The 14,703-nt window shown below is 38.5% G+C and overlaps 1 protein-coding gene across 1 annotated transcript in view; it reads left to right on the forward strand.

Annotated features, from left to right (window-relative positions):
- LOC128737687 (probable basic-leucine zipper transcription factor R) overlaps positions 1-14,703 on the forward strand; it is a 73,207-nt gene that overhangs the window by 42,959 nt on the left and 15,545 nt on the right. The window contains exon 4 of the mRNA XM_053832383.1: positions 7,668-7,771. Within this exon, the coding sequence (XP_053688358.1) occupies positions 7,668-7,771 (104 nt within the window). The remainder of the gene's footprint in view (positions 1-7,667; positions 7,772-14,703) is intronic.

Consider the following 14,703-nt stretch of genomic DNA (forward strand, 5'->3'; position numbering starts at 1 on the left):
CTCCGTGTTTACCTCTCCATTCAACAACATCATGCTCCTTCCACCGTTTGGTCAGTAAGCAAATCTCTCCTCTGCGCTGGCGAACATGTGCTCTTCGTACTTGTTTTTTTTAAACGGTGGGTTCTTTTCCGCAGCTCTAGTCTCCTTGTACCTTTCTCTGTTCGGACGTGTAGCCTCAGTGGATGTGCGACTCCTGACATGATTCTTCTCATCTGTCACTCTCTGGCATTCGGCATCAAACCAGCTGTTACACTGTTTTCCATGCGACGTGCCCACTACACCCTCTTGCACTTATTTCGATGGCTCCATGGAGATTCTTCCGTAGCCCATTTATATCTTCTCTTTCTTCCTGCTGTTCTGCGACTCGTCAAGCCTGGTGGCGCATTCCGCTGTCACAGCATCTGTCGCTGGATGTTGAAACGTAGAAACGTAGTGTCCTCTCAGTGCGAGCATTTGCCGCGTTCGACAGCCTTGCGCGAATCTTACACACGACGTGATAGTGATCTGAGTCGATATTTGGTCCCTGTAAAGACCGTCGACCATCGATGTCATCCGAATAGTGTCGATCCTCAATCAAGACATGATCGATCTGAGATCGATTGGGCACGGTACCGTACATAAAATTGGATTTGAAATTAAACCCTAAAATACAAATGAAATTTGACTTGAAATTGATCTTGAAATCTGACCCAATATTTTGGCTTGACATTAAATTGGACTACAAATTAGACAAGAGATCGGGGCTGATATAGAAATTAAATAAGACTTTAAAGTCGCAACAGAACATAGAACAGAACTAAACAGAACAGAGCTAAACAGAAGGTAGAGCCCCGACCTTTAAAAAGCAAATTTTGGACAGAAAATTACCAAGTAATAGTAAGATGGATCTTTTTTTACGTAATTAAATTATTTATCGCAAAAATTCCGGTCGGTTCGGTTAGCAAATCCAAAGTGTGGAGTTTAGGACTATCAAGACTTTTTTACATTAACGGGAAATTAGCAATCATTGACTTTTCGTCGGAGAGCCCAATTTCGGAAGCAGTTTTTTGGCCCAAAAGTGCGGTTCTGTTTGTAAAAATGTAAATACTGCATTCTTCTTGCCAATCTGAACATAGCGAATATATTTTTATGAACAGAATTTTTGTTTCAAACAAAAAATTGCTTTTGAAATTGGCAGAATGGATGACTGCTAATTTCACCTTAAATAGAGAAGACGGGATGTGTCTTCAGGTCTGGACCCATACGTGAGATTGGATTTGAAATCAAACGAAAAACTGAAATTTAGATTAGACAGTAGATTAGAATTGAGATTTGAATTTGGACTTGACGTTTTGTTTAATATTAAATCAACATTGATCTAAAAATTGGAATTAAATTAGACCAGATGTTTAGCTCAAATTGGGCTTGGAATAGAGGTGTGCGCCGCCGCCGCCGATGATTTAGAACCAGCGCGCCGCCTAGGTTCTTTTTCCCATGCCGCCGAAGCCATTTACCCACGCCGATGATATAGTCCAACATTGACAAAAATGCGGGTCAACATGTTGACAGCACATAGTGAACCCGTTTTGTGAATTCATTCTTATAATGTACCTTTAATTTAGATTCAATTAAACTGCTACCATGCGTCCAACTGAGTGCGAATCGAAAAACCTAACGTAAACGAACTTTAGCATGACGTTTTCTGTCAAACTTCTGTCTTGCTTCCCGGTGCTCATTTCTTTTTAAGGAGACATAAGCGACCAAAATTTTTGAAAAAGTCAAATTTTTTTTTCAGATTTTAATTCTGCAGTTTTTTTTATTAATTTTGATACTAATTTTGTAATGATCCGACCACGGGAAGTGACTGAAAAACGATCGAACACATAAGCATTCCACTGCGGCGTGGAACAACCTCGCTGGAATAAAACGCCGCTCCTGTAAAAACACGATTTTCAAGCTTTATGTACCTTTCTCTCAGAAACTACACTGGGCATTACCCCGTCGATGGGCTAGTTGCCCGAAACCGGTCGGTAAAAGGTAAATATATTTTTTATGTTTGTAAGAACGATAAGTGTTATGCCTTGTGTTAATAGTGTCGTCAGTTCTTACGTTAGTGCAAAAAGTGAAGTTAAAAGCCTACACACCGTATTGAAATTTTTTTTTGGTTTTATTAGTAGAAGCTTGGCAAAGACTTTTATAACTTTTGAGCTTTGTAAACTAATCACAGCTTGAGAAAAAGGAAAAAGAATATTTTTTGAAACTGTAATTCTTTTAGAATTGACGAAGGGACGGTAGAAGAAAGTAATGAAATTTTTAGAGTGAGGAGAAAGAGCGGAATGGTGAGAGTTAGTATTACTTTTCATTTCGCGGTTGTAAGCTGACTGGTGCCAAAATTAGGTGCCGGTCTTACCACGATACTGATTTCCAGTGTTGCAAGACCGCACTCGTGTGGTCTAATTTTCTCACACGCGCGTTTTAGTTCTAACGAACACGCCGGCATGAGTATCTCCTACGGACTCTCGCTCTTATTTTTTCATGCACTGCGACAAGTTTTTGCGAGTGTGTCTTTCTCTCGCTCGTCATTGCAATCCAAGCAGCTGAGGGCTCACAGTCTTATCCGCGTGTGTAAGTGAGGACGTAAGGTGAACAAAAAAGAAAAAAATGCAAAATAATCAGTGTTGGGCACCGCTAATTCGCTAACCGATACAATTTGCTCGATAATTGTGAAAATTTCGCTAATCACTAATCGCAAACTGCAAATTAACAGTCACTGTCTATATTTGAACATACCGCAACAACTTGCATTGTAATCTATCACTGTACAACTTATTACTAATTTGTATATATTACATGACTTTTCTTAATTTAACTAAGATCGAAACCTATTATTGCGCTTTGCAGCTGTACCTGGATTAATCCAGATTATTTTCTCTAATGCCAATGTATATGACAAAACAAAACAGCAACATTGCAATTGTCAGTCATTCTCTTTCTTACTCACAGCATTCGCATTGTCGCACTTTTTGTGCCAGTCGCCCTTTTAGACTGCGGTGTCCAGTAAGGTGCAAAATACGGGATATAATGGATAAAATGCTTTACAGTTTATTAATTTTAAAATAAACAGCGGCACTTCATTTGGTATTATGGACCAGCAACAATTCGGCTAGTCTGAGTATAAATTATAAAGTATAACTAGCGTTTCTCGATTGGTCGGTTAGCGAATTAGTGGTGCCCAACACTGAAAATAAGTATCCATATATCCTAGTATGCCGCTAGCCCACACGGGCTGTTGGCTTCTCACAAGTTGTTGGGTTTGTGAGCGGGCTATGCAGAAAGACATTTCGAGGCTGTGCGCTCGCTAGTAAGTAGGTAGCAGGAAGTATGCACACAGCATCGGTGGTTGCTTATCGTACGCTTGCGTCAGTTGCGTAAGTGCTGGATATTGCTTATACTCACTCGCATGGGCATACTTTACTTCTTGCTCGATTTGCAACATTGCCGATTTCACCCGCCTAGTTTTAGGCGCCGTCTATTATACGCAATGCATGTAATATCCCTTAATTTAAAAAAACACATTGGCAGAAAACTGAAATTTAAATTCGATCTGTAGCAATCGGAAGCTCATATGTACGGCATAAAATCGAAAGATGGGGTGCGTATCCCAATCTTCCCTGCCTTTTACCACAGAACAGAAGTGGAAGTAGAAATTCAAACACGTACATGCTACTTTCTACAGATACTAGCGAACCTGGGGTAGCGAGTCAGTTTTTTCCACGAAAACACACGAACGCATACGAAAGCATGTGAAAGCTGCTATGCGATTGGCAGCGAGCGTTCTGCTTATATTGCCGTTATTCGCTTCTATGAGAAAACCTTCCCAAAGAAAAATAAAAACAAAAAAAAACTCTGTTAGGGTAAACGCATCATTAGTGGTGGTAGTACCAGTAGTGGTGGAAACTCGAATTATTCCATTATTTTTGCAGATTTTGGTACAAGTTAGATACTTATCAAATAATACTGTTACTGGTAGTTCGATACTTACCAAACTTGTACCAAAATATGCAAAAATAATGGAATAATTCAAGTTTCCACCACTACTGGTACTACCACCACTAATGGTGCGTCTACCCTACCAGTTTTGATCGCCGAATCGTTCGGATTTCCACTTCTGTTCTGTACTTTTACATACTAGTGTCTACCATATCGCGTATTCGCAAACACACAAATAACAAATTATTTAAAGATTTAAAGGTCATTAAAAATCATTCACAAAATAAGCATTATAAGGATTTGTTTTACTTGTCAACTTTAGTTCGATTTTCAAAAGATTTTGCTTAAACTTATACGAAATGCGGTAATTTAACGGTGTAAAATACTCGCACGCCGATGCACGCCGCCGCCGCCGCCGCCGATAGTAGCGAACGGCGTCACGCCGGCGACGCCGCCGCCGCCGAATAAAAATGATTCCTGCGCCACCGCCGCCGATAATCTGACCGGCGCACACCTCTAGCTTGGAAATGGACTTGAAAGCAGACTTGAAATCAGAATTGAATTTGATATGAAGTTGGGCTAGATATTGGATTTAGAACTGGACTAGAAATTAGACTTAAACTCGTAGCTGAAATTGGAATTAAATTCGACTTGCGATTGTCTTTAAAATAGGACATTAAAGTGGGCTTGAAATCGGACCACAATTGAACTTCAAATAGCTTCTAAAATAGGGCTTGATTGAAAATAGGAATTGCTCTTTGAATTAATGTTGGTATTTCGATTTTGTTGGTATTTCGATTCGACTTCGAATCGGAGTTAAAATTGGATTTAAATTAGACATGAAATAGACTTAACATCGGACATTACATAGGACTTAAAATTAGACTTTAATTGAACTTGAAATCGGAGATGAAATTGTTATTGGATCTAAAACAAATGAATTGGACTTAAAATGGATTACTGAAAGCGTACTTAAATTGGACTTTGAAATTGAACTTGAAATCGGTGGCGAAACAGAAATTGCAATACACTAGAAATTGGTTTAAAAATGGGGCATTGAAATTAGACTTCAATTGAATTTTAGATTGCAGTTGAAATTAAAATTGTATTTGCCCTTAAAATTGGACATAAGTTGTATTTGAAATTGGACCTAAATTGGAGATGAAATTGGGACAAATTTAGACTCGAAATTAAACTTAAAATGGGACATTAAATTGGACATGAAATCAGACCTACATTGGACTTCGAAATTAAACTGAAAATTGGATTTGAAATTAAATTGGCAATTGGACATTGAAACTGAACTGGAAAATTTACTTGAATCTAAATTCCAAATGGAACTTGAAATTTGGCATGAATTGGACTCGAAATCAAAGTTAAAATTTGACTTGAAGCAGATTCTATTTTAACGTAATTAATTTTCTTATTGCTTACTATTAAAACAAAGGGATATTGAATTGACAACTCCGGACTTTCTTTGCTATACATTAGATGTGTTATAGAAGGTGGGGAACGTGACTCATTGTGCTCTAGCCTGGGCACGCCAGTGATCTCAAATCGAAGCTGAAACTGGAAATGAATTGAAATCAAACTAGATTTGAATTCGGACTTGAAGTTGGGCTTTACATGAGAGTTAAAATTGGAATTAAGATAGATTTGCAATTGAACTTAACCTGAAATTAAATAAAAAAGAAAACTTTCCAATTAAATTCTATGTATATTTACTCGCGACCGATACGTATTTCGCCTATGATTTGCAGAATTCATCAGTGTCTGTTTTCGAACTTCAGTCAATTGGACTTAAGATATAAAACTGGTATACAATTGGATTTGAAATTTGAAATTTGAGTCAAAATTAGGCTTGGACCTTTTTTATAAAGTGGAGGAGCGTTTGGTGAGAAGCATAAAAAATGCATGGTAGACTGGAAGAAACTGGGAAATTTCGATATAAGGACAAACATATATTGGGTCATTCAATGGCAAGTGTGACTCTAATCCACGCTCTTCCGGTTGGTACTCGAGTGTTTTGGAAATAAACTATCGCCGCGCCCTTCTATGAGATAGTCTCATATCTAAGTTTGTCCCCAACACGGGAAAAAAAAGTTTGTCCCTCCAGCCTAACCATTCCATACACGCACAGTGCCGTTGGTAATTATTTTTTGCATGATTATTCTTTGCTTCTATCACTAAGAAGTGTGGTAGGAGTGAGAAGTCGGGTGACCGTCTAGCAAGTGGCACGTGTTATACCACACCGGGTGTGTTTTTCTCGTTCTACTTGTCTCTGACTCTGTCGTGGTCCAACGAAACATAAATCTTCCATTCTGACATGAAACAATAAACTAATTTACATTCACTGGGGGAAAATTCATCTCATTTTTAAATCTAGCCTAATCAAACTGAGGTGCATTATTTACACTACTACAAATGTGAAGACCGAAGCGCCAAGAACGCTTCGGGTATATTGAGTAAAAAACCATACTAAATTAAATATATTGCAGATATATTGCCAGCACTTGAAAAACACCAACAGTTAAACCATCTCCCTTTTAGTCTTCTGTCCACCGAATAGGCCCTTAGGTGATGCTGTGTGTTCATCGCAACCCAGGCTCCTGACGTCGTATTTCTCAGGTTTCTTCAAATATTCAAACTGATTTTTGGTAGGCGATAAGCCTTTGATAAGCTCGAGCAATAGCAAAAAATCAGCTTTATTGTTAATAGAGCAACTAAAAAATTACTATGGCGCATATACAGTACCACCCACGAAGTTATTCTTAGGATTACTTTATTCGTGTTAGCATTGCTTAGCGCGATCCAACGTCAATGTTTACCGGTTTGAGCGTGGTATTTTCAGTCCATTTTAAAAAATTGAGAGCCTCGACGATCATTTCTCCTGACGTTGTGCTGATTTTTTTCACGTCTCTAGCGTTCCATGTTTGATAACTTTTCAACGCAGGCAAGTAAACGCGCTAAGTAAACAATCCGTTCATAGCGTTGTCGTTAGTTTCTTGGCGCGACAACAAGAAACGCCACATTGACTAGAAATAATTAAGCGACTGAAGTTTTTGGAGCGTCTTACTAGAATACAAAAGTTGAAATTCACCACCCAGTTGTCCACTTCCTGTGGATAATATAATATTTGAAAGTATCAATGTTATCAGCATTCCCAATTACGTTAGTGGGATTGAAACGGGAAAAAAATATCTATCTACAATCTAAAGTTTTCTGCTGAAACATCATCGAAGAAACATTATTCAAATTCATCGTTCAACTTGATTCCATGTTTTCGGAAAAGGTTTTAATAGAGAAAATGTTTGGAAACTTTAAACTCATTTTGCCATAGTTTAGATTTGACCATAACCTATGGTTGCGTCTTAGAGGCAGGACTGTCCTGCTTTTACGTAACACTCAGTGTAAACCGTAAATTCAAAAGATAGAGCAATGCGTTGTTGAACAGTTGTAGGTATAGATAAGTGTCCTTAACATATTTCTATCAAATTTAGCTTGACTGAAGTGGTACGGCGGAATAGGTAAAATCGGAGCACAAAGAGCTACAGCCTCGCTATTTTGATTTCTTTTTAAAGAAAATGTTATCTATTGTAATAATGATCTCAAATCTTGTATTTTCATAAATGTTTTGAATTGTAGTTAAAGATACCTAAAAAAATCCTATTATTTATCCATGGCTTATTTCATTTCAGACTCCCAGCGGAAAGGGCTCGAGAAACGGTTTCAACTGCAAAAGTACATCAGCAAACCGGACCGGAAGAAACTGGCCGAACGGCTTGGTCTGAAAGATTCTCAGGTGGGTACAGACAGAGTGTGCATGCAACGAGAGAGATTACAATACCCTCACTTTTGGTGAAACCACGGACCTCCGCCGGTGACGGCTCAGTCTGCTAATGATTTATTCATCTGTTTACACTAGTCCTGTTGTGATTTCTTGTTTTGTCATCTAATTGAATTCCGCTGTGAATAGTGTGATCCTAGTAGTGAGGTACATAAATATTGGATCACTCTCTTTGCCAGGCGAAAACCGCACCGTACTTTCTAGGTATGGTACATGGGAAAGGACATGAATTTTATGGCATAGTTATCAGCCCCTTATTGTCGAAACTACACGGGATTATGTCCAAACAACGGAGCTTATGTAAACTAAAACCAGAAAAACAGCCAACGTCTCGCTGGATGGGCGGTTAGTAACGATCGGTTTCATTCTCCGCATCCTAAGCCCTGTCGAGTCAAGCAAAAAAAAACAGGCCAAGCTGCAAAAACATAAAAGAATATTGCTCCGCCTTGCTTTTATATAGAGCCATTACCTAAATGGATGTGAGTTTACTTCCCTTCGAACATCGTACGGTTATAGTCTGGAGGTTTTTTTTTCTCCACGTTATGAGTTGTTATATTTACTGCCACTACTGGAGGAATGAATGGGAAAATATTCGACCGAAATCACTAGTGCAGAGGAGCACAGTTCGCCTCTCGGAAGCAAATCGTTTGAATAAATTCCACTCGCAAGAATGGATTTGGTTTTTTTTTATTTCGGTACTAACACTTCTTCGAAGCATACTTCTGTAGCTGTAAATGAATGAAAATGGAGTCCCCCGGAGAGATCGAGCGAACCGACGATGGAATTGAGCGCATCGAGAGTTTCCTCCCATCGGGGATAATGCGCAAGCGCTTTTCCGCTTCCCCCTGCTAGCTAGCCATCACCATCAGTGTGACGTAGAGAATGGTTGCATGCACGGCACAATGATGGTTGTTGATGATGACGATTTGCTTGGTCTCGTTGTGATCGGTGCGGCGGTGTATCCACGTTGCTTGATTCTTTTTCCGACGATGGCTGCTGTCGTGAAGCACGTGATGGGAGCTCTATGTTTTGTCGCGAGAATTGCTCATACCTACATGTGATTTTAGCTTAGGCCTTCCAAATTTGTAGGGTTGCTATCGTTATTTTAAAATAGTTTTATATGGTTTTCATTAAAGTATTTTTACTCTCACATTAATTTTACTGTTGTTGAGATCGACTGGGATGTATTTTTTGAGGATTTTAGACTGTACAGCCGCAGATCCTCAAAAGTTAATTTTACTTTTACACCAACGTTTCGATCCCCATTTTGAATCATCTTCAGGGTATTATTTCCAAAATCAGTGTATGATGGAGCATTGTCATGCAACAAAATCGTTTTGTGTTGCCTTTTTCTTTATTCTGGTCAGTGGTCGGTTTTGGCTAGATTCAAACTGATGATTTGTTATTCGTATCGTTCAGTATTAATGGTTTTGCCAGGCTTGAGTAGCACATGGTAGATCCAACCCTTGTGATGTTTTTAATCTATAGCGACTTGGCTATGCAGCCGATGCTCCGTCTTTGAAACTTAGGATTCTGGACATAATTTCACTATTCATAGCCAGCCAGACAATCCGATGTAAAAATGATTTCCTTTTGTACCTGGCAAGCAGCATTTTACATGTGATTTTTCGGTTTTCCCGCTGGTTTTCGTTCAGCTCATATGGAACCCATTTTCCGATCTTTTGGATCATTCCCATGGCAACGTATGGAAATGGTTTCTTGAGTCACACTCATGTGATCATGTGATCGCAATCGCAATGCAGCCAGATGTTGTACAGAACCTTATGAGTGTAGTTAAGCGTAAGGTGTAAATAAAATAAACATGCCCAAAACTTACTAATGGGTTATATTTTATTGTCTGAAAGTTTGAAAAGGATCGGTCAGCTAGGTAATCTTCTACAGCGTTTTGACGTAGGACTACGTCTTTGTTTACTATACTGGGACTGGGTAGCACTTTGTGAAAAAGAAAATAGAAGTGTAACGTTTGAATGAAAGATTTCAAATGCTAATAACTACTAAACTACTAAACGAAACTGAACAATTTATATGTCGTTGGATAGATAAAATGACCAGCAATTTTATGAAGGCGTAAGAGAGCAATTTTAAGGAGGGCGTAAGAAGGGGGGCTCCCATACAAATGAAACACAAATTTCCTCAAAACTCGAGAACTATTCCAGCAAATGGAACCAAATTTGGCATATGGCGGGTTCAGAACGCAGGTTTTTTTTTCTATTGTGTACTGAGATCCCTTACCCTTTTAAGTGGGGGGGGCTCTCATACAAATGAAATACAAATTTTCTCATAACTCTAGAACTTATTAAGCAAATGGAACCAAATTTGGCATGAGGGGATTTCAGAAGGCAAGAATTTTTTCTATCGTGAATTGAGACCCCTCCTCTCTTTAGGAGGGTGGGGGGGGGGGTTCTCATGCAAATAATATACAAATTTCTTCATAACTCGAGAACTAATCAAGTAAAAGGAACCAAATTTGGTATGTGGGTGTTTTTGGAGGTAAGAATTTTTTCTATGGTGTACTGAGACCCCTTCACCTTCTAAGAGGGGGGCTCCCATACAAATGAAATGATTGTCCTATTTTATGTTTGATTTCATGTCTAATTTAATTCGAATTTCCACTCCGATTTCAAACCCATTTTCTAGAGCAATTTTAAGTCCACGTTCGCATCCAAGTTAATGTCCCATTTTAAGCCCTATTCCGAATCTAATTTAATTTCAATTTCACCTCTTCACGCTGAGAACCCGGGTTCAAATGCCAACCCCGCAGAAGTCACGAATGACCCAAAACTGGTTAAAATGACTATAATCTAAGCAAAAAAAAAAAAAAAAATTTCACAACTGATTTCAAGCTGAATTTTAAATGCAATTTCAAATTTAATTGAGACCTAATTTAATGTCCCACTTTAAGGAGAAATTCAAGTCTAACATAATTCCTATTTTAACCTCAATGTGAGGTCTGATTTAATGTCCCATTTAATTCCTGTTTCAACACCGAGTTTATTTCATTTCAATTTCAAGTTTCATTTTAAGTGCAATTTCAAACCCGATTTCTAGTGTAATTTCAAGACCAATTTAATGTCACATTTTAAATTCGATTTCACGTCTAATTTAATTTAAATCTAATTTAAATTAAGTAAAATTGTAAACCCAATTTCAAGTTCAATTGCAGCACAATTGAATGTCCCACATTGAGGATAAATTCAAGTCTAACATAATTCCTATTTCAACCTCCATGTGAAGTACAATTTCGTGTCCCATTTAATTGAATCGTTTGTTTGAGAAACCCCACAAGCGCCTTTTGACTTGAGTCAATTTTCATCAGTTTTGAGTCCTCCGGGATCGGGACATCTTTTTTCAAATTCTGGAAAAAGGTTGGTTCCATAAATCCCTTTCAGTTGGGGTTGAAAATATTTCGAGAAAAGCCGTTTTTTGTTATTTTCCTACAATTGTGACAAAAGCACATGTGAGGTTTCTCAAGCAAATGCTTCAATTCCAGTTTCAACACCGAGTTTAAATCCAATTTCAAATCTGATTTAAGTGCAATTTCCAATCCCATTTCAAGAGTAATTTAAAGATCAATTTAATGTCCCATTTTAAGTCCGATTTCACGTCTAATTTAATTTAGATTTAATTTTAAGTGTAATTACAATCCCAATCTCAAGTTCAATTGAGTTCCAATTCAATGACCCACTTTAAGGACAAATTCAAGTCTAATATAGTTTCTATTTTAACCTCAACGTGAAGTCCAATTTTGTGTCCAATTTAATGTCCCATTTAATTCATGTTTCAAGACTACGTTTAAATCCAATTTCAAATCTGATTATAAGAGCAATTTCAAACCTAATTACAAGTGCAATTTTAAGACCAATTCAAGGTCCCATTTTAAGTCCGATTTCAAATCTAAATTAATTACAATTTCGCCTCCGATTTCAAATCCAATTTCAGGTCCAATTGATGTCGCATTTTAACTCCGGCATTTAAATGCGGCGTCAATTGGGCGAAACTGGAATTAAATTAGACTTAAAATCGGACCTAAAATGGGACATTAAATTGGTCTTGAAATTGCACTTGAAATTAGGTTTGAAATTACTCTTAAAATCAGATTTGAAATTGGATTTAATTCGGCTGTTTGGATTTCGGTTATTTGTCATTCGGCCATTCGGTACCACCTCGGAGAGTCGGTGCAAGGGCTAGGGAAAGCTAGCAAAAGTCGATAGACCTAGGAAAGCGAATAAACACAGATGTGATTTCTGTGTTTTTCTGGCAAATTATCCGTTATTTTTATGTGTTTATGGCAAACGACATTATGCCAAGCGGCACTATGCGAAATGTATTTATGTTAAATGGGCGGCCGTTTTCATTTTATTACTAGCTGACCCGACAAACTTCGTATTGCCACAAATTAAACTGTGTTGTACATAAATCGTGAATCTCGGATGACCTTTGTCACAAGGTGATCTCTACAGGGGGTCCGTCCGTCTCGCCCTGAATCATCTAATGTTACTATGGATAGTTTTTGGTGGTCTTGTTATGGACTAATGTTTTATGAAAGAGTCTAAAATTTCTCGCCTTCGATTAGGTTTTGAGTTACGCAAAAATTTCTGTTTTATTTGTATGAGTCCTTATCCCCCTACCACAGAGGTAAGGGGTCTTAAACCATCATAAAAAAATTCTGCCTCCAAAACCCCCCAAATGCCAAATTTGGTTCCATTTGCTTGATTAGATCTGGAGTTATGAGGAAATTTGTATTTCATTTGTATGGGAGGCCCCCCCCCCTCCTAAAGAGGTAAGGGGTCTTAATTCATCATAGAAAAAATTCTTGCCCCCAAAAAAACCCACATGCCAAATATGGTTCCAATTGATTGATTAGTTCTCGAATTATGAGGAAATTTGTATTTCATTTGTATAGGAGCCCCCCCCCTCCTAAAGTGGAGAGGGGTCCTAATTCACCATAGAAAAAAAATTCTTGACTCCAAAAAACTTCACATGCCAAATTTGGTTCCATTTGTTTGATTAGTTCTCGAGTAATGCAGAAATTTGTGCTTCATTTGTATGGGAGCCCCCCCTCTTAGCGGGGGGAGGGGTCTCTAACCATCATAAGAACCTTCCCTGGCCCCAAAAACCTCTATATGCAAATTTTCACGCCAATTGGTTCAGTAGTTTTCGATTCTATAAGGAACATCCCGACAGACAGACAGAAATCTATTTTTATATATACGATGTCGCAGTGATGATTGACTCAAGTGTGTATTCGAAGGAAAGCGAAATTTTACATTATTCATTTTGTCTATCGTTCGTTATAGCTAACGTCCATTATGTTTAATGTCCGTATGCCTATCGTTCGCACGCCTAGCATCACGCACCTTCGCTTTTCACAACAAAGCACGCAATAAATACTGCCCGCAAATCACTTCTCATTTTCGCCAAAGTTTTTATATTCAGAAACTTGAAACGGCTTTCGTATAGGGAAAGCTGTATGGATTTGCTAAAATTCTAGTGGACCAGACTTCGGTATAAGGGCTCCAAACTGCTGCAGCTGCGCAGCTGTCGAGCGCACAGACGTATAGCGTAGAGCTCTCAGGTTCATGGAACTCCTTGTCAACTCGCATAATAAAGCTATGATTTTGATACGCTTTATTGATTACGTGGCTGTAATGCACCTGAAACGTGGCTGTTATGCATCTGAGCCTCCCTGTTGGCCTCCGGGTATGATGCTGGCCTAATAAGCCAGTCGTCGTATGTTCGAATTTCGGCTGGGAGAGGCTGTTAGAGTCAATACGATCGTAGCCACTGGTCCTGCAATTGTTCTGTACCCTAACAGCTGGCTGCGAAGTCTGTCGTATAAAAACAGAAGGTCAAGTTTTGATAACGGAATGTAGCACCTAGGCTTTGCTTTTTTTTGCACCTGAAATTTATATCGTTAAGGTATCACAAACAAGAAGGCAGTGGTCCAAGATTGATTCCTTGTGAAACATCAGATGTGCTTCGAAAAGTTCGAGAATCAGTATGGCCAAGCATCTTCAGTGAAGCTGGAGACATTAACTGAGGCATTGACTAGACGAACTATTGAACATTCCAAAGTTCACAGTCATGAAGTCACATAGTTCATTTTGTTCACACCTAGAATAGCTATTCAGTCAATGAATATTGAATTGGAAGGTGAGAATGAAGATTCTCAGACACAGATACAGGATCCAAATTACTGCGCTTGCATCTGTAAGCTCAAGTTGGTTGAAATCACCAAACAGAAGGAGTAAATCACCAAAATAGTGTCGATCGGCTTTTCAATTTGGTCAATGAAATCGAATCCTCAGAGAGACACCAATGCGAACAGTTCATGAGCCACAGTCAATATTTACCTAAAGCTGTTTAATACTGATGTTCGTATCAAACACGGACGCTGTAGAATTAAATTTTAGCCTGGTTTTAGTCAAAACCACTACGACGAGTTCCGTCTCCGATGCGGAGACGAACAGCTCGTCAACCTTCGATCGGAGTCCTCTGACGTTCTGGTAGTAGATTGTGATGGCATTGACGTCGGTAGTATTCTGAAACGCTTGGATGTGGTGCAGCATCGAATGCTTCGGCAGGACATAATTATACTATTTAAATTATTTGACAGAACAGGACGATCGATTTTGTCTTATGCGAAAAGCAAAACTTTGATTGCAAATATATTCACGGCGAAAACATGAATCCGAGTAAACGATTTTCTTTATAAACAGCAGTTTGAAGCGTGTCAACCCATGTAAATAGTAATTAGAATCATCAATTTTTACAATGTAATGGTTACAATGGTGATATTCGGAACTAAACAAATTTAAACCAATGCACCTAGGATGGTGTGATGTTGCTGTGGCATTACTTGAATG

This window comes from Sabethes cyaneus, chromosome 2, assembly GCF_943734655.1.
Source record: "Sabethes cyaneus chromosome 2, idSabCyanKW18_F2, whole genome shotgun sequence".
In the NCBI taxonomy this organism is placed as follows: domain Eukaryota; kingdom Metazoa; phylum Arthropoda; class Insecta; order Diptera; family Culicidae; genus Sabethes; species Sabethes cyaneus.